This window comes from Limulus polyphemus, unplaced genomic scaffold (genome assembly GCF_000517525.1).
Source record: "Limulus polyphemus unplaced genomic scaffold, Limulus_polyphemus-2.1.2 Scaffold21, whole genome shotgun sequence".
Classification (NCBI taxonomy): domain Eukaryota; kingdom Metazoa; phylum Arthropoda; class Merostomata; order Xiphosura; family Limulidae; genus Limulus; species Limulus polyphemus.
This window is the reverse complement of record NW_013665631.1, coordinates 1,320,939-1,345,690: the sequence shown is the minus strand read 5'-3', so window position 1 is coordinate 1,345,690 and position 24,752 is coordinate 1,320,939. Positions and strand designations below refer to the sequence as shown.

The 24,752-nt window shown below is 32.3% G+C and overlaps 1 protein-coding gene across 7 annotated transcripts in view; it reads right to left on the bottom strand.

Annotated features, from left to right (window-relative positions):
• Positions 1 to 24,752, bottom strand: part of LOC106458298 (CUGBP Elav-like family member 2) — a 199,517-nt gene that overhangs the window by 3,760 nt on the left and 171,005 nt on the right. For all 7 annotated transcript variants that reach the window (XM_022384614.1, XM_013917802.2, XM_022384587.1 and 4 more), the window contains 3 exons: positions 23,026 to 23,097; positions 20,347 to 20,490; positions 14,458 to 14,631 (listed from right to left, as the gene is read on the bottom strand). In XM_022384614.1, the coding sequence (XP_022240322.1) occupies positions 14,507 to 14,631; positions 20,347 to 20,490; positions 23,026 to 23,097 (341 nt within the window). In that variant the 3' untranslated portion in view covers positions 14,458 to 14,506. The remainder of the gene's footprint in view (positions 1 to 14,457; positions 14,632 to 20,346; positions 20,491 to 23,025; positions 23,098 to 24,752) is intronic.

Here is a 24,752-nt window from a genome sequence, read left to right as displayed (position 1 = left end):
TACTAAAGAGAACTTACCCCATTTGTTTGGTAAAGCTTAACCTGCAATGGCTTTAACAGCTCACAAGGATATCCTGATTCACTATTTCGTAAAAGAGCTACTCAGTGAGATGATGAGGGGTATCCTCACCCTTACAAAGGCAATTTCTATCATGACAATAATAACTTTGTACCATTCACAAGAGAGGGAGAAGCCTGCAGTGGATGTACCTTGAACAGACCATCTTACCCAAATACTTACATCATGGAAAACTCAGGCCCAGCTGAGGGTTAACAAACCACTTCCATATCCTGGCACTGCATTGCAACCAAACTAGTATCCAGTGAATGGGCATGGGTATTCTGATGCTCCCATGCTTTTCACTGTACAGCCTATGCTTGTGATGCCTCTGCCTGGACATCATTCTGGAAGGAAACACCAAAGTGGTTGCTTTGGCTGTGTAGTTTAAGTCCATTCTGAGTGAAGTGCACATATTTTGCCAAGTAGCTAGGTTAATGGTTTTGAGCAATGGCTTAGCAGGTGCAGGAGAGTCAACAACAAGCTGTAAATACTGTTGCTACAACTCCAGAAAACTAACAGAGTCCAAGTTGGACCTGGTTACTGACTTGAGGAGTGCAATAGATAGCTTGTACCAAAAGCTTTGGTGGTCAGCCCAACTTTCTCAGAACTAGGTGGATCTTAGTACATCCCAGTAAAAGTACAGGGGCAAGATATGAAGGTTCTGGTTGAAGAGGAACAGCCAGAATACTGATAGATTTTACAGTATATCAGACACTGAGCAAAAACACCATGCAGGACAGTATACATAAATTTCATGCTGCGAATGGAGAGAGGAGTCTCTGATTATGACCAGGGGGCACTGCTTTCAGAATAAAGGTAGTCATTGCCAACCTCATTTATAGCACTGACATCTTTAGGATGTACATACTATGGAGTTATCAGTCAGTTTGCTTGTGCAATGAGTGAACAGTTGTTCCATGGGAGTTATTCAGTGCCAGCCAGACTATACCTTTGAAAAGTGGGTTGCACAAGTATATGTGGGAGGCAAAACCACATTACCCACATGTACACTGTAGTGTTCTGTGGTTCACTAAAGATAAAGTCTAGCATGTCTGTGCCATGTAATATGGTAATATAACCAATGCATAAAATGTAGTTTCTTGTACAAAAACAAGCAGCATTAGCTCAGGCAGTTACATGTTCGAGGATGGATGAATTTCTGGTGCTGTTCTGCAATTATGAGTAATTGGATGTCACCTTCCCAAGGGAATGGTTAGTGGCAAGGTGAGCTACGTGGAATTAGCAGCAACTCAGTGATATTTTGGCTGAATATACCATTTTATTTATCAGACAATATGCCTTATTGGGTGGAACAACAGTAACCCATCATATCATATCATAGATACAGGTGACCGATGTCTGATCAAGCAACCAATGTGTTGGTTTTCCTGTAATACCAAGGATGTAAGAAATGCTAAGATATAGCAGATGAGATATCATTCATTGGTTCTCCCCCAGAGACAGAACAAGGTTACTCATAGTCGTTAACTCCTTCATAAAGTGGGTAAAATCCTATTCATTGATCTATATGTTGGCACAGTCTGTAGCTAATGCACTGGATAGCCCAGTTTACTCAGTGGAAAAATCCACATGGATCAGGATGCTAGTTTTAACAGACAACTATTCTCTAAGTTATGCAAAGTGCTATGCATTGTGAAGATTCACACTTCACTTTATCACCCCAGTCTGATGGTTTAGTAGAATGGCTAATGCATTGTCAAATGTATGCTTGCCAAGTTTGTTAATCCCAGTTGAACTAACTGGGACTAGAACATGATGGGATACCACGACTATGAGCAGAAATCAACAGGTTGATTTTTGAACATGCCCATGTTTGAGTGGGAAATCTTGCTCTTTGTAGACATAATGTAGGTTTTTCTTCTAAAGTGGATGCTCCACAAAAATATATAGTGGTTAGAACCTGCATTAGTTGATGCACACTAATTAGGATGGATAGGCTTGTTGATCACAAGACCAGTTGGACTGATATAGCTTTGTGATATTTACTTTTCAAGACATTGATACTGGATGACAGCTGCTTGATTAACACAGTTAGAACAGCTAATGCCAGTAGGTGTAGTGGCTAGTATATAAACAGTTTACACAAATGATGATAACAACTCAGTTGAAAATGCAATGCAACTTTTGCTTTCAAAACTATCAAGTAATTTTTTGTGGGTAAAGGTCATCCGAGGTTGCATGATAATGACTTATCTGATTTTGCTGAGAAGTGGGAATTCTATGGGCATACTGCATGGTTCTTGCTAGATCTTCCTCTGTACACCCAAAGAGTGCAAAAGTTATGTATATATCGATATATACTGTAGTAATAGCACAAACATTATTTCTGGCTTTAGAAATCCTTAGCTAAAAAGTCTTAGTTTGGCTGAATTCTTCCAGTTATTATTTATTTCAGGAAGCCAGAAAGGAAAAACATTTTTAGTTCGATGGTTAATACATGGTAGCACATGAACAACCATAGCTACTGAGATGTAGCTTTGGAAAATAACCCAAGAAGGTTTCTGAAATAATTTGCATGCAAGCCTAGCGTAGTCTGTGGTAAGTTATTAGAGTATGTGAAAATGTGTAATGGGGCTATATATACATAGCACCATACTCATATAAATAAATACGTGTGTGGTCTTAGATACATATATGAACATTACATAGTCATTCACGAGTACTGTTTCACACACAAAGAAAACAACTATTATGCAACATGCAAATGGTAACAAAGGATTTCATTTGAATATTGTGATACAAGATTAATTGTGACTACTAATCTGTAGAACATTATTTGAAGTTACAGTGCACTTATTGTTTTCATCAATAAATGTGATAAAATATTTCAATTTTAACAAAAATATATTTGGAAGGTAACGAATTATCACGTGAGAATAAGAGTAACAGAAAACTCACCTATGTCTGAGACAAGAAAACAGTTTGACCTGGTGTTTTTTTGTAACGAGTAAGGTATTTCAAAATGAATTTATCTGACCTTATATTTTTAACCCAGACTTTTGCTATCTAACATCGAATTGTTGACCCTTCTGGCTATCTTATTCCCAACTAGCCAGTCTTTAATTCTCCTGTGTGTGTGCTGAAGTTTCTTAGTCTTGTTTCAGTTGCATCATGGAAAGAAAGTGACAAAAATCCATAAACTCAGGATTTCCTTTTTGGCATAAAGCTAGAATTTAGAAACAACCCAAAGACCTTGGAACCTGCCTGACTTTAAATCTAGTAGAGGCAATGGATGAAGATATGTTTGGAATTTACCCGAATTAGCTGTTGGGCTGGTTTTAGAGTCTGTTGGCGTCAGGTAGCCCCAGTCAGTTGCACATCCTCTTCAAGAAACCAAACCTTCATTGGATGAAGCAACTACCACAGCCTTGTCACAGATTGCCACCTTTAAGAGGTCTAGTAACTACCCCCAAGAAGCTCCCTGAATTACTTCAACAACAGCATAGGGTTAACCTGCTGATCAACCCATCTGCTGCCATTACCATTATCTTGACTGTGCTGTACATCCAGTTACTAAAACAGCACTGCCTGAAGATGGCCACCAAATAGACTGAGCCATGTACAACTAGGAAGAGACTGGATTTGCAAGCACTCAATGCAATTTCCTGGAAGAAGTATATCATCTATGGATGAAATTCACCTAAATCAGACAAGCCTTGGCTCAGGAGATTGCCATGGATACCATGGCAGCCAGTTGGTAATCCACTGCTGTTTTATAGGATTTGCTCTCAGGGTTAAGGTGAGAGGAGACAAACCTCATCACTGATATTGAAGTAGATGTATATTTTGTATGTAGTTATTATTTAGAGGTAGATCACTAAAATAATCTACATCTAGATTTTTTTTTATAATCATCCCAATAAAATTAAATGTTCCTGCAATTATTTAAAGGTTGTAAGTATATGTATTTCTGTGCTTTTTTTTCGTTCTATTTACATACTTTATTGTTTGTATTTTATTTAGTTCATGTCTGAGAGTTTATGTTTGTATTTTCAATGGTATTTCTTGGTTGATGTTTTGTGTATGTATTATACAGATTTCAACTGTATTTTTTTATAGCTTGAAGGGTTTTTCATTTAAATATTATGACTGTGGTTGACATAACTTTGTAATTGATGAATTTTAGTTGTTTTGTGATTGGACTATTTTGTATTCATGTTTTACAAGATTGACTTTGTGTTTCAATGAATGTTTTGGTTCAATATGTATTGTTAAAAGGTTTGCTTTATCCTTTGGTTTGTAAAATATTGTATTTGATCAGTGTTAATGATAAAGGGTCTGTTTTATGGGTTTTAATTCTGATGTGTCAAGGGTTTATTTGTTTTTGCTTTCTTTTTATATTCATTGTTTAAGGGTTTTGCTTGTATTCTGTATTAGTGTTCCAATGTAAAAATTATGTAATTTTAATCATTGTTAAAGGGTATGTATTGTATCATAATCCTAATAGGAATATACATATGAACTTGTAGTGTGTTGAATTATATATTATCTGTTTGAAAGAGTTTTCTTAATATATTGTAAATCATTGTTAAAGTTTTTTGATTATGTAACACAATTGTATCAGCATTAAATTTTGTATGTCATCTACTGCATTTACAGGGGTGAGAAAAATTCACTGTACTTCTTGATCAGTGCATGTGTATAAATTTATTGGATTTAAATTTTACAATTAATATTAGCTTAAGGATAAACCTGAAGTAAAGGAGGAGGAAATGTGTGGTATGCTTTCTACTTCAATTTTAATACAGTCTTTCGAAAATTGTCAGTTATTATTGGTATATGAAGTTTCACAAAATACATTTTCAAGAAAGTTCAGTTGCTTTCACTCCAGCTACCTTTGTCCTTCCTTTGACATAAAACCTAGTCTTCCAATGATCAGGTGACATCTTGAGATTACAATCCCTCCTATTTTCAAATGGGAATGATCAGATACATGGGCAGAACTAGTTGCCATGAGTAAGACAGACATTATAATTTACCTAAGAAATACAAGGTTTAGTTAACCTTGAACAAGATCTGAACCATGACAGTCTGTAGAGAAAGGAGTCCATATTTTGTCATATCAAGCAAGTACCCATAATTGTATTTGAATAAAGAATGTCCGTTGTGTTCTTGTAAAACTGTCTAGTCTCTCATTTCCTTTTCACTAACTCAGTTACATAGAGAATTGAGAATTTTTTGTAATAAATAACTTGGTTAAAATTCTTGCTATCCTGTGCACCTTTGTTATTGCTCTAAGAAAACTGGTTTGACATGAAAATACCACATCAATAAGAAAGTGTTCATTTGGACCTAAAAGGAAAATCAAAATTATATTTAGTCTGGGGACTGTCCTCTGATATTCCTTCACCCTATGCATCATGTTTTAGTGGAAAGCCAGTATTTCTTAACAATTCACATTAGCTGCAATATGACCACTTGGCACTGTTTTTACTGAATCAATGGTTCTGTTAACAGCCAGGTCCAGAAAAGTATGGTAGGGAACAGTAAGGGAACTCTCGTGGAGCATCTGACATGCAAATACAAGCATCTGCATTATGGAATATGCTTCAAATGCAGCCATTGTGGTTTTTCAGGTGATAGATTATTTCTTGCATTAAAACTAAAAAGAAAATGGTGGGAAGAGGCAAATGGTAATTCAGAAATGGATATGAGAAGTAAATTACAAAATCGACTCAGATGATGGGGAAGTTAATGAAACTACAGATCCATATGATGTAAATGCAACACTGAATCATGGAATCAATTTTCTAATGTAAAAGCACAGAGAAGGAAAAGAAGCAAACAGAAGCATAGTAATGGCAATATTTGAAATTTTTTTGGGACGGATGTGAATACGACTCAAAACTTGCCAAGCAAAGATACATGCAGAAACATGGTTTAATTTAGTTTGTTTCATAAGGCAAAGAGAGTAGTTTTGTTCTGTGTATCTGTCATGCAATATACTTGTTCAGTCCTTTTGTCCAACGATCCCAAAGGTCTGATGCTTGCTGTTGTGAACATTACCCCTCAATCAGAATCAAAGTGCAATGAGATGGTGAAAATACAAACATCGCTTCCACAGAAAATTCTCCTAGCTCTAATCTGTAAGTGTGAGTTCTTGAACATTGACATCAAAACATTTGAGACTGGATGTAGACACTTCTTTGATTTGTGGTGATGAGATTTAACCACTAGTTTGACACACTCAATGATATGATAAAGGCTTTGTAAAAACTGCAAAGGAATTTATTCTATCACTGAGGGATATCAAAATGTTGTCAAGAGGAACAAACTATTTTATTGTGGATGGTAAAAAGGTGGAATTCCCTCACTTTACAAGAAAGATTTTGGAGTATATTTGAAGAGATTACTTAGAAAACTTCCCATCCAGATTAGGCAGAATCAGGTATTCATCAATCATGAAAATACTAAAATCATTGACATCATTTACCTAGAAGGCACGCAGGGTTGTTGACTATGCATTGGGCATGTTGCTTTATAACAATCTAGAGCTGCTCTGGAGAACAGTACGAACAGTTGATGATGAATCAAAACATGAGCAGTGCAAGATACAGGTTCACAAAATAGAATATTTCTTGAAATATGAATTCGAAGATCATGGCATCAATTATGGACTTGGACATATGAAGTCCGAAGCTGTATTGTCTAACAACTGCAAAAAGTGTGAATTTCCATTTCGCGGGATAGAATTCATCGTGAAATATACTGACCCATGTCATATTCCTTTATTGAAGGACTGTAGAGAGAAGTTCAAGCTCTTCATGGGTTATCAAATGCATGAATCAACAAAATCAAATTCAGCAGAAACATGATAAGCTGGAGTCTGATGAAGCTTTGTTGGTTCTGGGTTACAAGATGAAATATGAACCCATGTACTTTCAAGAGAAGACTATCAAGCAGTATGGCAAGAAAGGGAGGAGTTGGCAAGGATGCAGAATCTACACTTGAAATGACCAAAATATGTTGGAGGATTCAAGCATGAATGGGTATGACATATCATGCTATGTTCATATCTTATTTGGTAATTCGAAACAAGATTGGATAGCAAACGACTTTCCAAATATAAAGAAGGTATACATTCAGTCAGACAATGCAAAATGCTATCAAAATATAATGCTGCTTTTTGGTATGTTTCTGATTATGAAATCTTGTAATATCAACATCAAATCCTTTGTGCACACAGTAACTCAAGATGGAAAGGGGTGCATTGATGGACGTTATGCAGTAGCGATGATGCATGTGATGACTTTTGTCAACATGGGATTCAATGTTATATCCCCAAAAGAACTATGAACAGCTCTGCAATGTAAAGGTGGTTTAAAGAGTACACTGTCTCATTATTTATGTTGTGTCAAAATTCATTTGTTGAACTGATGCAGAAGTGCAAAGCTACTTTTGAGTTCTTCAATAAACTTCCATAATTCAAAAAAGCTGTATTTGTTGATGACAAAATTCATATTTACAAATATTCCAGTAAACATCTTATCATTGTTGATAAAAAAGAATCCAATGCTTCCGAGACATGTAGTAACATATGATTTGAAAATGAGAACGTTTCTGAAGGTGATGATGGTGGATGCAGTAGTGACAACGATAATGAGTCAAATTCATACGACAGTGATAGTGCTGTTGATGGAGATGTGACTGATAAAGCTAATGATAAAGACTTTGACAGTGACACAAATACTGAAGAAGCAGAAGTTGAAGCATGTTTTTGTTATATCTTTATGCACAGTGCCTACAAGGAACTAGCTTCATGACAAAAGATAAAGGAGTTGAAAGTATCTGGAATACCTTTGGAGAGACTGGGATATACATTTGAAGAAGATGACAAATCTACTATTTGTCAACAATGATTTTTGTCACTGAAAATGAAGGTACAACATGTATGAAAAGCTCCAGATCCAACAAAGTTATTGTTTCATTTGCATTGAAGCATGTAGTGGACTTAACTGACAGTAGGAGCACTGATTTCTTGATACAAGACAACGCAGTTCCAGATATGGCATTAAATTTGGATAATGAAGAAATAGATTGTTTTGAATCAAATTCCAGATACTTTGTGGAGGAATTTACTCTTGGTTCGGGGTTACATCCACCATACAGTAAAATTTATGGCCAAAAGTATATAGATTGATACAAGGACAATGTCATTAAAATTTTCAAGAAAGGTCTCAAGGATATGTGGAATAAAATGAACCCTGAAAGAATGCTTTCAAAACTGTGATCTACATATCCTGATTGATTCGGTATACCATCCAACATGGAGATTCACAGCCCTGATAGCAGAGTATAAAAAACATGGTACTCTTGATATTACTTCTTCCAGAAGAATACAGCAACCTTACAGACACACATTGATGTCCATTGTGTCTGAATCAAACTACACCATTACACGTTAAAATGAAGTTTGTGAACTCAAGGTGCAGCATAAAGATGATGTATGCAATGATGATTTCCCAAGAGATGAGCAACTGAAGTCATCAGTTTCTCGAATGCAGTCACAGCAAAAGAAGAGTCAAACAGCTACCATACTACAGTAATTGTATTAACATGCTTATGTGTTTTACTATGTACATCTACTTGAAAACATAGCACCATAACTTTGAAATCTTTATACAATTTTTGTAAATAAAAGTTTCGAGTTTCTTGATCAATCCCACAAAGCCTGTAAAACATACTTATTTATTAACAATACTTCTAGGCAATTCATCGTTCTCTCCCACAAGCTTGGAATATTCTTTCTCTGTGATGAGTAGCTCTTTGCTGAGTTTTAACTTTATGATCACTGAATTGTTTTTTATACCATTCACTATAAATGGGGTCCACATATTACATCATATTGAGTACTTCAAACTTTTGCTTGTTGCAAAACTATTTAAATGATACTCCAAAATAATGGGTACAATCACTAATTTTCTAAGTAGAATATGTAAGAAACTCCAGCCGTAATTAGTGGGTTTAATTGCAGTATTGATGGTGCTTGTTTATAGCATGCTATTAGACACTGTAATCAACAAAGCCAAACACACATAAATAATTTAGTGCATAAATAACTTAGATGATGTGATTAGAATGATACAAGCTTTTATAACTGTCAGCAGTTTGTTTTGGTTATTAATAATAAGCTCAATGCCACTTTGTCTTTTGTTTTAAATAGGACATTCATCCTAATAGTAGCTTAGACTTAGTATAACATAACACTCTACAACATACATTCATTCAGTTGTTGCCTAATCAGTAAGTATGGGCTGCACTTAGTCTTCATATGTTGGCAAAGATATACAATGATACAAAACAGACTGCTGTTAAGATATACAACAAAACTTAGATGCTGTGAACAATATTTGAGTAGGGAATGTGTTTTCCCTTCTAAGTGGAGAATTGATCTAAGGGATGACATTATTTCTAAGCATTCGCACCTCATTTATGTGATAGACAAGTTCTTTGATGTAAAAAAATAATCAGTGTTCTTGTGGGAATTTCAACGAATGTTATGGTTTATAAGTATGTTAAAGATATTCAAGAAGATAATTTATATATAAGAACAGTGTCAAGTCTGAGAATAGCAGCCAGACAGAAAAACTGGCATATGGAAGTCCATACCTAGTTATGGAACAACAGAAACACTGTGAATTCCATAGTAGTTTTCAGAAGATGACAAGAACGCCAGGCTGAAAGTTAATTAATGGTTAAAAAAGACGTCACCAACTTATCAAACCAAAGATAATTTATATTTACTCTAAAAGGAAATGGCAATTATATTTAAATTTGTTACTTCTTACATTTTTGAAGAAAATGTTAAAATATTTTAAAATCTTAATTTGAATTTTGAAGGCAAGATTAATGCTTTATAACAAGTACTGTTGTGTAATAAAAGTAATTTAATTTGATCTAAGTTTAATTATACATCTAACTGTCTGTAAATAAAATGAAAACTACCTGTATAAAACTTTAAAAAATATTTTATGATTCAACTAACTTAAGGTACAACAATTTTCAAAAAATTTAATTAATGGTTAAAAATGCTTTATAATAATTGAATTAACCTGTTACCATCTTTAAAGCAATAAATGCATAAAACATTTATAAGCTGCTGTAAACTGAAAAAATGCAAATGGTTATTGCTAATTAAGATATGATCAAGCATGGTTATATCACAAAGTTTCATTGCATTGTAATGGTTTATTTTGAAAATCAATTCTTGTCCTAATGTTTGGCTGTGAATGACAAGGTATGAACAGGGAATGTACCATGTAGAAATTAAGGCAGAATTTAAGCAGCTTTGAACACAGAATTTGGGTATTAGTCTATTAGGAAAATTTGGGTTTAAGTAAGGTATTGAGGAGAGAATTAAGGTTTATATTAATGGTTAAAAAAAAAAAAAACCCTTTGCACATGCTTTCTGAATAACTGTCTTTTTCTTCATGAATTTACACAGACTACGTCTATATCTAAATAGTTTTTTCTGGTTATTCCTAAGCTGAAATAAGGGATACTATATTGATTTAAATTGTAACCCTGGTCAAAAATTATTGTCTTTAATAGATTGCTTTGTTAACCAAGATGTAATTACAATTGGGAAAGTCATTCTCATTGATCTAATGTAAAGACTTAGCCAAATAGATTTTACTATAATTGAGTTAATATTCAATGTAATTTGTTTCATTGTGTTATGATAACTATGATAATCTTTAACAAAAGAAAATCTCTTAGTTTGAAACAAAGCTAAAATATAAAAGTGATTTCAATTTTTTTTCACTTTGCATGCATTAATAACAGCAATATTAGTTTGCTCCACATTAGTTTTAAGAGCAAGTTATCATTTGTTTTTAATACAAGAGCATCCTAGCTGGTATAATGAGCACTATTATTGGGTGAAAGGCCAGTTTGGCACTAAATACTGCAGATATAGTATGGTTGACATAATATTATTTCTTGCTTTCAACCATAAATTCTTAGAATTACTTATGTAGACTTCCACTATTGACACTGTGGGTGCTTGACTCGCTTCAGGAACAAGATGACTAGCTAGTGATTCACTAGTTCTTATGAATTATATAAAACTTAACTGAAGTATAATCACCCTAATTCTGATTAGTAAATGACTAATATGATTGATAATAATTACAGTTCACTTTCTTAGCATATTTCAATGGTGATGTAAATAGTGTCTAGAACCAATGGTTCCCAAACTCTTTTAGTCTGAGGCTCCCTTGATGTGAATAAAAAAGTTTGAGGCTCCCAACCAATAAAAATACCTTAAAATGTGACTTATCAATTTCAAAAATAATTAGTAATGAACTATAATGATATTTATGAAGTACTTTTTCTATTAAATTGTATGTTTGTAATTTAATGTGTTTTTTTTTCTTATCAATTTATATGTACTATAATTAGAAAATTAACAGTTTATTATGTTTGGGTTAAATTTGTAGACTGATCAGCAGTTAAATACACACTTAATTTTATGTAAGGTTATCTTATTTTCATTTTAATATATGAAGCGATCTGTTAATTTAATTAATTCAACATAATTTTTTTTATTGGCTTATTGTTTATTTAGAATTAAAATTAATTAAGCATCTTTGTTTTCGGCCCATTTTTTGGCAGTCCCCCTGAAAAACGTTTCATGGACCCCACTTTGGGAAACACTGGTCCAGATCACTATTTCTGTCTGTGGTAACCCAGCCAGCCTGATGAGCCCAGGCATTTGGTTTATAAATTGGTACTGGATATCGCAGATACTATGGTTCACATATTTATGCATTCTTTCTTGCTTTCACTCATACGTCCTTAGAATTATTTGTAAAATTTGTTTGATCAAAATCCAAAAACACTGGTATTAACAGTTGTTAACCCAGCATTTCACATGCAGTGCAATTTTTGTCTGATACCAATTTATCATCTTATGTTCAAGCCTTACACTGAAACAAGACAATTACACAAAAGCATAAAAGTTTTTCCAGGTTGTTTTAAAAACAGGTTAAAAACCTGTTTAATGAACATTCTTGAAATCTGATTTGAAACTGAGAAAATTAGGATTCAATATTATCAGTCTAATTTTATAGGTTTTAAGATTAACCCTTTAATTACCAGTCTAATTCTACAAGTTTTAAAATTAACCTGCTAATTATAGTAAACTCTAATGTTGGTTTAAGAAACATCTAAATGTATTAATCATTGACATTTAACCTGTCAATTGCATTTCAGCCTTTTGACCATAAATAAATAATCCCACCTTGTAATGTCAATGTCATCTTAAATAGTAGAGATTTGTGCAAGGAAAAATTACTCTTTATAAATTTGTCAGTTAACTTATTTCCAATGTATGATGAAAACATTGATTCAAATGGAATAATTTCATCTATATTTCAGTAATGTCATTGTTTTACTTAATACTTACTTTTTGTCTGTGATTTCAGCTTTACTTTAAGCATATTTATTTCTGCTTAGTAATGTTGGGTTTTTGGCTGTTTTATGGTTATTCTACTGTGAATGGGTATATCTGTAAATCTTCAGATAACAACACTGATTTAATACACCTTTTTGTATGGCTTGTTTTATTGCATAGCAATAAAAAACTACTGAATAGAATAGTTTGAAACTTGAGTTGAACTCTCTACAGATTATGTAGTTTCTACAAAATAAAGTGCTGTATTTGATATTTGAATAAGTTTGCAGCTTTGAAATTTAGAAAAGATTCCATTGTGGTAAGTTTTTTAAAAGAAAATTAAAAATGCTCATCTTTGTTATAGATTTCAGTTACCGATTTCTATGTCTTCCCACTTTCTTGTAAAACTTTCCAACTGTTTCTATTTTATAAAACTACACACTGCACAGTTTCCTTGCATTTAGAATCAGTGGCATACATTTAAAATAACTATTACCATACCAACATTATTAATAAACATTAAACCCATTTTATATTCCTTTATAAATAATTTTTTACATTTTTTTAGTGATTTTCTTTGTTCTAAAAGACCTAATGTAAACGTGGTCTAACAAACCAGCTGTCTTTCATTCATACTTGAACATCATGACCCAAATGAAGTATAAAACAATAAAGAAGCTTTTTACAAACTTTGAAAAATAAATGAGAACTATAAATGTAGTGCAAGTTGTTCACAATAACTTTTTACTAGCAACACAAAGTTAAGCTTTTAACACTCAGATATGATGGCTACACAAATCTCCACTGAAGTGGTAGCCATTTCTAAAGAACACAGACACATTTTTCACGATGTGTTTAGATCAAAAATCAAAATACTTACATTTGTATTCATGTTAGAAGGACAAATTATTGGTATTTTGTTCAAAACTACAATGCATTTCATCCTAGGCTACAAGTGCCATATTATTCTCAAAAGAAAATTCAATAATTTCACAAACACTAACGAGTTTTTAAAGGTATAATGAAATCAAACCAAACTAAAATTTCCATTTTTATTTAGTTTTTATGTATAAAATTAAACGAATAACTGCTTACTGAATAAATTTCAATTTTGAAGTGTTTTTTTTTGTGTAAAAAGGACTACAAATTTACTTTCAATAATTGCTTTAATTTCATGTTGCACTTGAGGCAGCCTGCATACAGGCATGAAAGAGTTTACCATGATACTCTTCTAACAACAATATCTACAGCAGTATATATATATATATATATATATATATATATAAATATACTGCCAACTTTTTAAATTCATTAAACTGTCTAAATCCTATAATTTTTACTTAAATTCTGTAACTACTGTGTAGACAGCCTGATATTAGTTCTAAAAGTAACATTAAAAGTGTCCAATAATTTTATTTCTTTATCTATACACCAGTAAGAACTGAAATATTTTGGTAAAAATTAAAGAACAAACTAAATCACAAACCAACATTAAAAGATTATGACTTTTGAGTGATTTCTACTCTGCATGGGATTATCAGTTACATCACTAGTGTATTCTTCTATTTTATATTAAAAACTGTACTGTTGATACTGAAATCAACACTAACTGAAAATGTTTGGACATGAAAATACCTTGTGTGTCAAAAATATGCACACTTTTATTTTTCATAGAAAATTCACTTTACAATGTTTTTTTATGACATTCACTATTATGTGTTGACTACTTCAATTTACATAATATATAATTTTTATAAATTTCATTTTGCTCTTAAAACAGTTTTCAAACATTTTAGATACAGATTATAGAGCGGTAATTTGATGTCTTGTATAAATAGAAAGAAACATTATTACATAAAAGAGGCATGAGTATGGAATATAAAAATCAAATCATATAAATTTGATGTATTTGATGGGGTGTATATTGTATTATTTCTTCCTCTGGACTTCTGTGACAAAACCAGAGACAAAATACATACCCTTCAAAGGATGGGTAGTGTGTTGTGCCAAGGTATTTGGTACCTCTTACTAAGCTTTGGTTCCTTCTTTTGATCGCTTCAGTTGGACTTTGAGTCGCTTAGTGCCAACCTCAAAACCATTCATTGCTTGGATGGCAGCCTGAGCACTTACAGGATTATCATAGCTGACAAAACCTGCAATAAAAAATTGTAAATTTACATTTCTTGGGAAAATACTTATTACAATGTAATTAAATCTATAAAATACTTTATTACAATATAATTAAATCTATAAAATACTTTATTACAATGTAATTAAATCTATAAAATACTTTATTACAATGTAATTAAATCTATAAAATACTTTATTACAATGTAATTAAATCTATAAAATACTTTATTACAATATAATTAAATCTATAAAATACTTTATTACAATGTAATTAAATCTATAAAATACTTTATTACAATATAATTAAATCTATAAAATACGTTATAAGAATGTAATTAAATCTGTAAAATACTTTATTACAATGTAATTAAATCTATAAAACATTTTATTAGAAGGTAATTAAATCTATAAAATACTTATTACAATGTAATTAAATCTATAAAACATTTTATTAGAAGGTAATTAAATCTATAAAATACTTATTACAATACAATTAAATCTATATAATACTTATTACAATGTAATCAAATCTATAAAAGCTCCTGATTGGTGTTAAAATTGCTGTCTATACAAAAAATATAAAATTAACTCAAAAATTAGTATTTCAAAATCAAAATAAGTCTTAATAAAGTATCTTATTTTTGAATTCTGTGCTTTCAATAAAAATTACAATAAATCTGCTCCTTTTAAGAAAAAAATGAAAGCAGTAGCAAAACATAAGCATAAAAACCTATAGACATAATTTTAAATACTCATACATGAATATTAGGTTCGAAGTGCTTCATAGTTGAAAATGTATTTCTGATACACACCTATTCACACAGAAAGCTATCTTCCTTGTGCATCTACCTTAGAGATTTGCATGCCATTAGGTAACTCCCACCTTATCGTGCAAGTTTTCTGGTGAATTGCATTACTGAATAATGACATTATTATGCAGCAAAAGCCCTTCACCAATAGGAGAGCAACACAACCTCCTTGCTCACTAACTCCCTCTCTGCTTTTGCACTCATGAATTTTCATTCTTGACAGGACAAGTATGTCTAAAGTGCACCAGAAGTGGGGAGAAGGATGGGAAGTGTGTACAGAGGTAAGTATCTATCGGAAATATATTTTCAAGTAAGGAATGTGCAAAATTCCAATATAATACACACCTCTTCACACAGAAAGCTAGAATCAAGCATTGATATGGAGTAGGGACTTGTGAAAAAGTTACCTAGATGAATTCCCTTCAAAAAGCACCAAAAGGAATCCCATGGAGTGTGACATCCAATGGCAGGGGCCCCATAGGGACACATCCATGGGAGACCACATCTTATCTCTTCCAGGATATTCTTTTCTTCCAGAATGGAAGAGAGGAAGTGGCAAACAAGCTACATGTGTTATGTGTATGGATAGAATGAAAACATGGCCACCCAAGTGGAGAGCCAATATATGTAGCATGGTTGGGGAGCATTCAGACCATTTATATTGCACACCTCAACTGTACCATCAGACATTATTGAACGGACACCAACTGTGGGAGGAGGGCACAGAAATTATTAGTGCATGATTGCCTCAACTTTACTGTTAGACTCTTGGACCAACACCAGCTGTAGAAAGAGGGCACTTAATTCATGCCAATGAGTGTGTAATGTTGGTGCATGCTCACCCAAACTTTACCGTCAGACTCTTGGACTGACACCAGCTTCATGAGAAGAGCACAGAATTCATGCCATAGTGTGTGTAATCATGATTTATGCTAAACTGATAATGTCACCACTACCACACTTCCAATTTATTGGCACCCCTTATTCTAGCTCCAGTGGTTAGTTCTACCACCCCAGCAGCTAGGAACTGGTAAGTGTTAAGGGTTTCCCATCATCCACTCAAAGAAAAAGTGTGTATGTGTGAGGGGGGAATTTGCAGTGGGGAGACCTGGAGTAAATATCCAGATCCTGTTTCAGTCAGAAAAGTTTGTTACTGGAGACAATGCAATGGGTCGTAAAAGAGTGAAATAGAAGGAAGGCAGAGGGGAGAAAGGGAGCAGTCTCCTTCCTGAGTAGCTGAAGACTTAGGTAGGGAGGACCAGTCTGGAGAAATACAAATATAAGAATGACAGAAAGGAGTATGGGATGAGATGACAGGCAAACAGTAAGACGAATATGTTTGAAAAAAAAGTGGTAGATGTTGCAGGCTGCCAATGGCTCGAAGGGGCACAGGTAACATAAGAAAGGACCAGAACAAGGCGGAGAGAACTGGGGAGGAAACCCCTTGTGGTATCAAGAAAGGTGAAATACAGAAGACAAGGCCAATCGATAACTGGCAATGGTGGAGACAGCTGAACCCTGGTGAACAGTCAGGTAAAAGGAAAGGAGATATCAGACGGTAGGATGATAAGGAGGAAGGTGGCAATGGTTGGACCAATATCAAAAGCAATGCCTCTTGTACAGGTAGATGATCAGGTAGAAGGACACCCAAAACAGAAAAGGAAAAAATTACCAAATTGGAAAGTCCAGTTCATGGACTGGAAAAATTCAAACATGAAGGTGAAAGGACAAAATATCTTGATGGAGAGGACTTGGAAGATGTTGAATCAATAAAGTGTATAATTAGCAGGATAATAGGAGGTTGGTTTGTCAGGTGGCATAAAAAAGAGAACCAAGGGAAGCCAACCAGAGGGATATCATCAAGAGGACACAACAAAGAGTGACTTGAGTCAAGGCCAAGACCCAAAGTAAAAGACAGAAAAGTGGGTATTATGAAATATACATATAATACCAGACCTGGCAAAAGGCAGCAACAGCCAGGGTTGAGGGATGGAGAACAGATGATCAGAAGCATGAAACTTAGAAGGTTGGCAAGGCAATGATGAGTGGAGTTCCAAGAGAGCACACCCCCAATGGGAAAACTGGGGAAAAAGAGAGAATTCTGCAGGTAAACACATCTCAGCCAAGAAAGGCGATCCACCCAGTTCATAGCACCCTGTATAAGGTAAGCTCAATAAAGAAGGTCCAGGATTTGAAAGCAAGGGTCCTGGATCAGATTCTCACATGGCAGTTATTTTAGGAAATACCTAGTAGTAGTCAGAATGGAACATAAAATGATCCACTAGGAGTGGTAATAATGGTATCATACCTGACAGTCTATCAGAAGTTCGATGGAGGAGGACCCATCCATGTGCAATATGTAAAATTGTCATTCAGGAATACTCCCCAACAAGAGGGGGAAGCATCAGTGAAGAGGTGTAGGTCCAGTTTGGGTGAACGTAACGGAACACAGATGATGATGTTGGATTGGTCTAGCCACTCATACAAATACTAGAATAGAGAAAGGGACAGGAGAACCAATGAGGTCAAAGATTCAAGTAAGGCATCCTTCTGGTCACACAAAGACCAACTGAGGAATAAGCAATCCCCATGAAGCCATGGTCTCCAAACAGAACGGGTGTGAATACTAGTGACTATAAATTCCATAGCTTGCAGGCAGTTGGGAGAAGGCTGATCCCAGCTGAGAGTGAGTTCATAGTTTGAAGAAAGAAAGATGGAACTTAGGTTCCCTAAACATCACAAATCTTGTTAAATTGGCAAATGAAAAAACATTTGATGTGTTCAGTGCTGAGGAAAAGAATAAAAAATTCACGAGTGCAAAAGCATGCAGGGAGGTTGTGTTGCCCTCTTATTGGTGGAGGGCTTTTGCTGCATAATAACATCATTCTGCAGTAGCATAATTCACAAGAAAGCTTGTGAAATTAGGTGGGAATTGTCTAAAGGTTGGTGGCATGGAAATCTTTAAGGCAGATGCATAAAGAAGAGAGCTTTCTGTATGCAGAAGTGTGTATCATCTTGGAACTTCATGAATCAATTCAAGTCTCTTGGCACCAAAGACAACATTTTTTTTTTGCAAACCAAGCAAGTGTATCAGCTTTGTATTTATAATACTTTCAGGCAGAAAAAATTAATTATTTTGAATTAACATAGATAATATGATCACTATTTCATCTGCTGAGATTTTAATATTTGTTCCATGCTATGTAAAAAATATATGGAGGGTAGATAAACTTTTGAATACCATACAAAACAAACTTAACAAAATTTCTAACATAATAGCATTTTCTTTTTTACTAAGTCTAAATCATCTACAATAGGTCTTATGCAAAATTTTCTTTGTCATTAACAAAGTTTGGTTAGCTTTGGACATACTCTAAAAAGTATTAATTTACAAGTTTAGGCTCATATCTCATCTTTTATTGCTTTAATACAATACAGTTGACTCATTTATTTTCATACTTGATTCCATCTCATTTAGTTAAGTTTAAAAGGCAACAGATGATGAAACTGAATTTATGATTTTATTGAACCAGCATTATTTTACTGAGAGCCTAGTGTTTGTTTGAAAAGAGTGAGACTCAAGCAAAGTTTGTTTGCTGAAATTTAATTTTGAAAACTTGGAAAATTTCTTTGCATTAGGAATTAACTCTTTCACTTTCTAAAACATGGCATCTAGATGTATTTGTTAATTGATTAGTACACTGTTCCATAAACTATGGTACCTTCAAGATAATAACAAAAAATATGGTAACATAACATTAAGGGACCTTTAAATCTGTACAGATCTTCCTATTCACTAAATTAAAGTAAACCCTAAAAAAACAAACAAACAAACAAAAACACCTCAACCATCCTGTTAGAAAAATAAAACTGTCTTCCTAGTAGCTCTCCTCCAAACCCTTTCCAACAATTAAATGTCCTTTCTGCAGTAAGGAGCCCAAGACTAAACACAAAACTCAAAATGTAGCCTAACCAATGACCTGTACAATAACATTTTAACCTTTTAAGACTTGTAATCAATATTTCTGTAGATACAACCTAAAATCCTATTTGCCCTGCCACTAGCAACAGCACACTTCTTGGATGGCTTAAGAGACTCATCAACCAGAACATATCAAGATCTCTTTCTTCCATAATTCAAACTGTGATATCCCACAAACAATATATACAGATTAAGACCCCCCCTCCCCCAAGTCACTACAGCTGAACATACTTGAAGAAAAAGAAAAGAATTATAGGCTAAAATTAGGAAGAGAACAGATAGCCTATTATGTAGCTTGGTGCTTAACAACAAACATAATAGCAGCATTTTTATTATTTAGATATTAAGGATATTTGAAAAAACCTAATTTTGATTATTGAATTATTTTTGTGACAGTATTTATTAGCAATTGGGATTGAAGTGTCATGTGATACAGAGAAGATTGAGAATATATTTAAATATTTCTGTTCAAAATTACATAAACTTATATAATATCAACATTTGAATTATAAATTATGTTTTGTTTCCAAGTCTATTTACATAAATTGATAATAAAGTTAATTACATTTTGAATGTAGCTCTGTGTAAGGTCATGACTTGCACACCTTGAATTCCACCCATGCACAAGGGTTAATATTGATCACAATCTTATAACAGTCAAATTAACACATCAAGTGATCCAACTTGAAACTGGGAGGGAAATTTCCTACTACTCAGTTTACAGCAACATAAAAGCACATTATTTTGTTGTTTAAAAGATATTTTTTTAAGCTAATGTCATATGAAACATCATGTTTAATATTATTACAATATAATATTTGTTAAAATAACATACAAGTAATCCAAAATTAAATCTATTAAAAGGTGAAATATCTTTTTAGAAATTATATATACTGTTAATCATAGGTATTGAATAACTGATGAACAAAGAGTAAATTTCAACATACCAAAACATTTACTGAGGTTGGTCTGTTTATCAATGAAGACCTTAACAGAAATCACATTTCCAAAAGGAAGAAAGGTTTGGGCAAGGTCATTGTCTGTGAAATCCTGGGGAAGGTGGTAGATAAACAGGTTGGCACCTTCTGGTCCTGTACAAAAATTAAATCTTTTTTGAAATCTAAGCTATAATCATTAGTTTTAATTGCCATTATAGGACAAGCAAATGTACAATTTGGTATTTATATATAAATGTAGTAAATGAAATACTTTGCTGAATTTAAACAAAAATACATTAAAATAATTAAATTAGTTTATTATAATTATGTGAAAACTTTTTATAGTGATATATCCTCATTTGTTATTAATCACAACATTTACTAGCTACAGAAAGAGGTGTGATAACATATAAAACTATTATGTTTATTAAACACCACCACTAATAAAATATTGAAAACTTATTAATTTTGTCATCTAGCTGTTCATTTCCACTGGTAACATAATCTTGTATGAATATATCGGTTTGTATCTACAGTCTATATTCAACATATTTTCGTGTTGGAAAAAAATTATTACTTGGAACTGAGCAAAAATTGAATTTGATAGATAAATGTTCTACTCTGCAAACTACATAGTGTAACTTAGAACAGAAACTCGTGTTAAAATATTTCAGTTTTAATTATATAAATGCATGTGATGTAAGTACAGTACCGTGTTACCATGGTTTACAATGATTAATATCTTTTAGGCTCTTCTTAAAAATCCTGACTGCGCATACTCTAAGTTCAGATAACTTCAGCTTTGATTTTTTAACAAAAAAAAACGAACATATTCAAACTTCATACAATTATACCTAGGCTATTTAATCATTTATCTAGGAGCAGTGATTGATTACATTTATTAGTATCATATAAACTAATTGATTAACTGAAATTACAATTGAATCAACTGTCACTAAAATATTCAACTAATTTAAATTAATTTTTCCAATTATTACTTTTCAGTAACACTTTATATTTTAATCTCTTATTTTCTCTACCCTAACACTATACTGACTCAGTTATTTTACCACCACAAAGAAATAGAAAATAAATATAAATTACCCCTTTTCTTTCTAGAATGAATTACAATTACTTATTCCCAACAGCTTCATGCTTGTAACAGTTTACATTTTTTTCATTTTACTGCTCTTTGAACCATGAGTATACTAAATGTGTAACAAAACTATAAACATCCACCAAGCAAAAGGCTAATATTATGGTAAAACAAAGTATTGAATTATGTAATGCACATGCAGCTTATGTACATATATGGCTGAGAAGCTTTTCTATTTAATTTTATTTCATTTATTTTTTTTTCTTATATAACCTAACAAGTTTCAAATTTTTTATTTTTGTTACTTTTATAACAATAAATGAAACGTACACAAAAACAAGAAATTAGTACTTATGTGTGGGTATTGTACCCCTTTTTGCTGTTGAAGTCTCATAATCTTGATAAAAGTTAATCCTAACCTTTGGTAAGGTTATTGTTAGTACGTTACTGAATTTCATTCCAAATATTTTATTAGGAATATAAAATAATTAACATACAAAAGATACAATGTCCCATAACTATATATATAATTTCACTGGCTTTCTAACTAAGCTATAAGTGTTAGAATATTTCCCTCTCACAGTTGAGGTGAACTCAGTGGTAGCAACTTTAAGCCTGTGAGCTAAATAATTGAAAAGCAGTTAGGAGCATGAGCAAGCCTATTATGTACTTTCTTATAAAATTTTCTATTTCTATTAATTATAAATAATGTGTTAACAAATGTCAAAGAGAATTACTGGAATTTTTGAAAAGCAGTATGTAACAGATGGTGTGACATGTGGGTTTGACTTTGTGATTTATATTTGAAAATCAAGATGTTTGAAGGCTATAAACTTAGATTATGTCTTAGAAATATCTATACTATAAGCCTACAATTTGCATTAAAATTTAGAATCTCAAAAATGTTGGAAAAAATATTTAATTTGGGCAATTCAGAACAAACAAATGTCATATGATATAGAGAAATGAAGATTGATAATTTATTAAAATATATCTTTTGAAATTAAAACTTATATAACATTAACATTTTATTTATTAATTATGTTTTGATGCTAAGTTTATTGGCATACATTTAAAATAGTTTAATTGAATGTTGAATGTGACTGTAAAGAAGTCTTTACATATGCATTTTTACCTACCACTAACTAAAGGGTTAATATTAGAGCAGTGGACTAACTTTAGTTTTTACAATAATATATTAAATTAGGCTTATGTTTGACCTGTTGCTATTGTGGCAAGAAGCAATTAGCAATCTTGGTCTTCATTTTTTCCTCTTAGTTAAATTGGACACTTGATGTTAAAATAAAAATTATACATAATAATAATAACTAAATATAATAAAAAGTAAAAATGGTTATTGCTGTCTTACTGATTCCCCGTGGTTGATAATTTGGAATTAGGGATGTTGCCACATTACCTGGAGTATGAACTGACAAATGGGCTGCAACAGTACTTCATAATTGGAGGAAAGAAGATTTGTGCTTTGGTTGGTGCTAAAAATTCCTCTAGCATGTAGCTTAACATTATTCTAATGGTATTAACAGAAATCTATAATTTATTGACCAAGTAAAACTAATCACTAACAAAATCACCTTCAACTTGTCTTGTAGAAGAGCTCTGATTTTGATGAAGTCCAACCTGAGAAAAGTTTCCTGGCAAAGCAGCTGTAATAAAAAATTGTAAACCAAATTAGTAGTTTATAAGATATACTATCCTGATTTATAGTGGAATACAATAATCTAAACTTAATCACATAAACATTATTGCAAGTTTAAGTTACTTAAGAAACATAAAAGAAATTGCTGAGTTACACAGAATGATATAATAGTTTGGAATTATACAGATATCACGCAGCAAGCCACTTTTCTAAAGTTATTTAAGTTATCTTAGAAAGACCAAAACATCAAAAGGTGATGTTTTCTAGGTATCATGATGTACTATAATACAGTGCTTATCAATATTGTATAGTAAAGGAATTGATTTTTTAAATTAAACTATAATTATTTCAAAGAGAAAAAACACTGAAATACGAAATATCATTGAAAATAAATTCTATACACTAATAACATTTTACAGAGAAGACAAAAGACAAACTGTTTACAGTATCAATCATATAGAATTGGGATGTAATAAGCTTGATTAAAAGTGATATTCAGAAAGTAATCTAATGAAAGATTATAAGTTAAATTCAATTAATAAAAGGTCTGAGAATTGTTTTCAACCTCACTAACAGATAATTAGAGTTATGATCAAATGTAACACAATAATAAAAAACAAGTGATAATTTGATATGCATACAAAAAAAATAGCTGTGTACAAAATTTAAATTAAAAAACAGGATTTCTATAGTACCTGAAGTTAGGTGTGCAATGAAATTAAGTTTGTAATATTTTTCCAAACACTACAATGAAACTTTATAAAAGAACAATACTCATCACATTTTTTGTTTCAGAAAGGTTACACTGGATTTGTTAGTTCTTTAATTTTTGTTATAGCCAGATAATAATTTGATCAGTCACATAATATTACCAACAGTATAACCATATATGAATGGTTTACAAAGTAAAGCCACATTTATTAGTTGTGATGTATATTACTTTACACTTTATTGCATTTCTATGAAGTCTGATAAATGAGATATTCCTTTTATATATCTGTGTGTGTGTGTGTTAATGTTTGAATACAAAATATGTATTCAAACTGTTACTACATTATAGTGACAGTGTATTTGAGTTTTGGTTCAATTGTATGAAAACTAGTTGAAAAGTTATAATTATCTCATAGTACTTATAAATTAAACAAAAACTATATACATCACAAAAACAGACAAAAGTGTCAGTTATACTAAGGCCAATTACATTACTTCTCTAACTAAATGTGTAACAACAAGTATTATCATGACATAGTTCACATATGTGTTTATTAAAGAAATATAAAAGACTGTTTAGTAAATAAAGCTGAATAATGATGAAATGTAAATACATACAAAAACAATCAGGTTCATTCATTTTGCTAATAATCAGTTCTAGCCCAACAAACATACATTACAATAATTAGATAGGAGATTTCTGAAAATATATTAGAATTTTACAGATATTAATCCACAGTAACAATTTGTTAACTAAAGCACACTGCCCCTAAGAACCATATGGCCTCTGAATACAAGAGTTAATAGTCCTGACCTTCTTACAGCTCAGTTAAAGTATAGATACTTCCTAAAATTGATCTTTCCTAGGAGGGTTACATTGTAGAAACTTCCAAAGAAAATTTTTTTCCTATTCTGTGAATATGAAAGAATGTGAGATATGAAAGTTTAGCA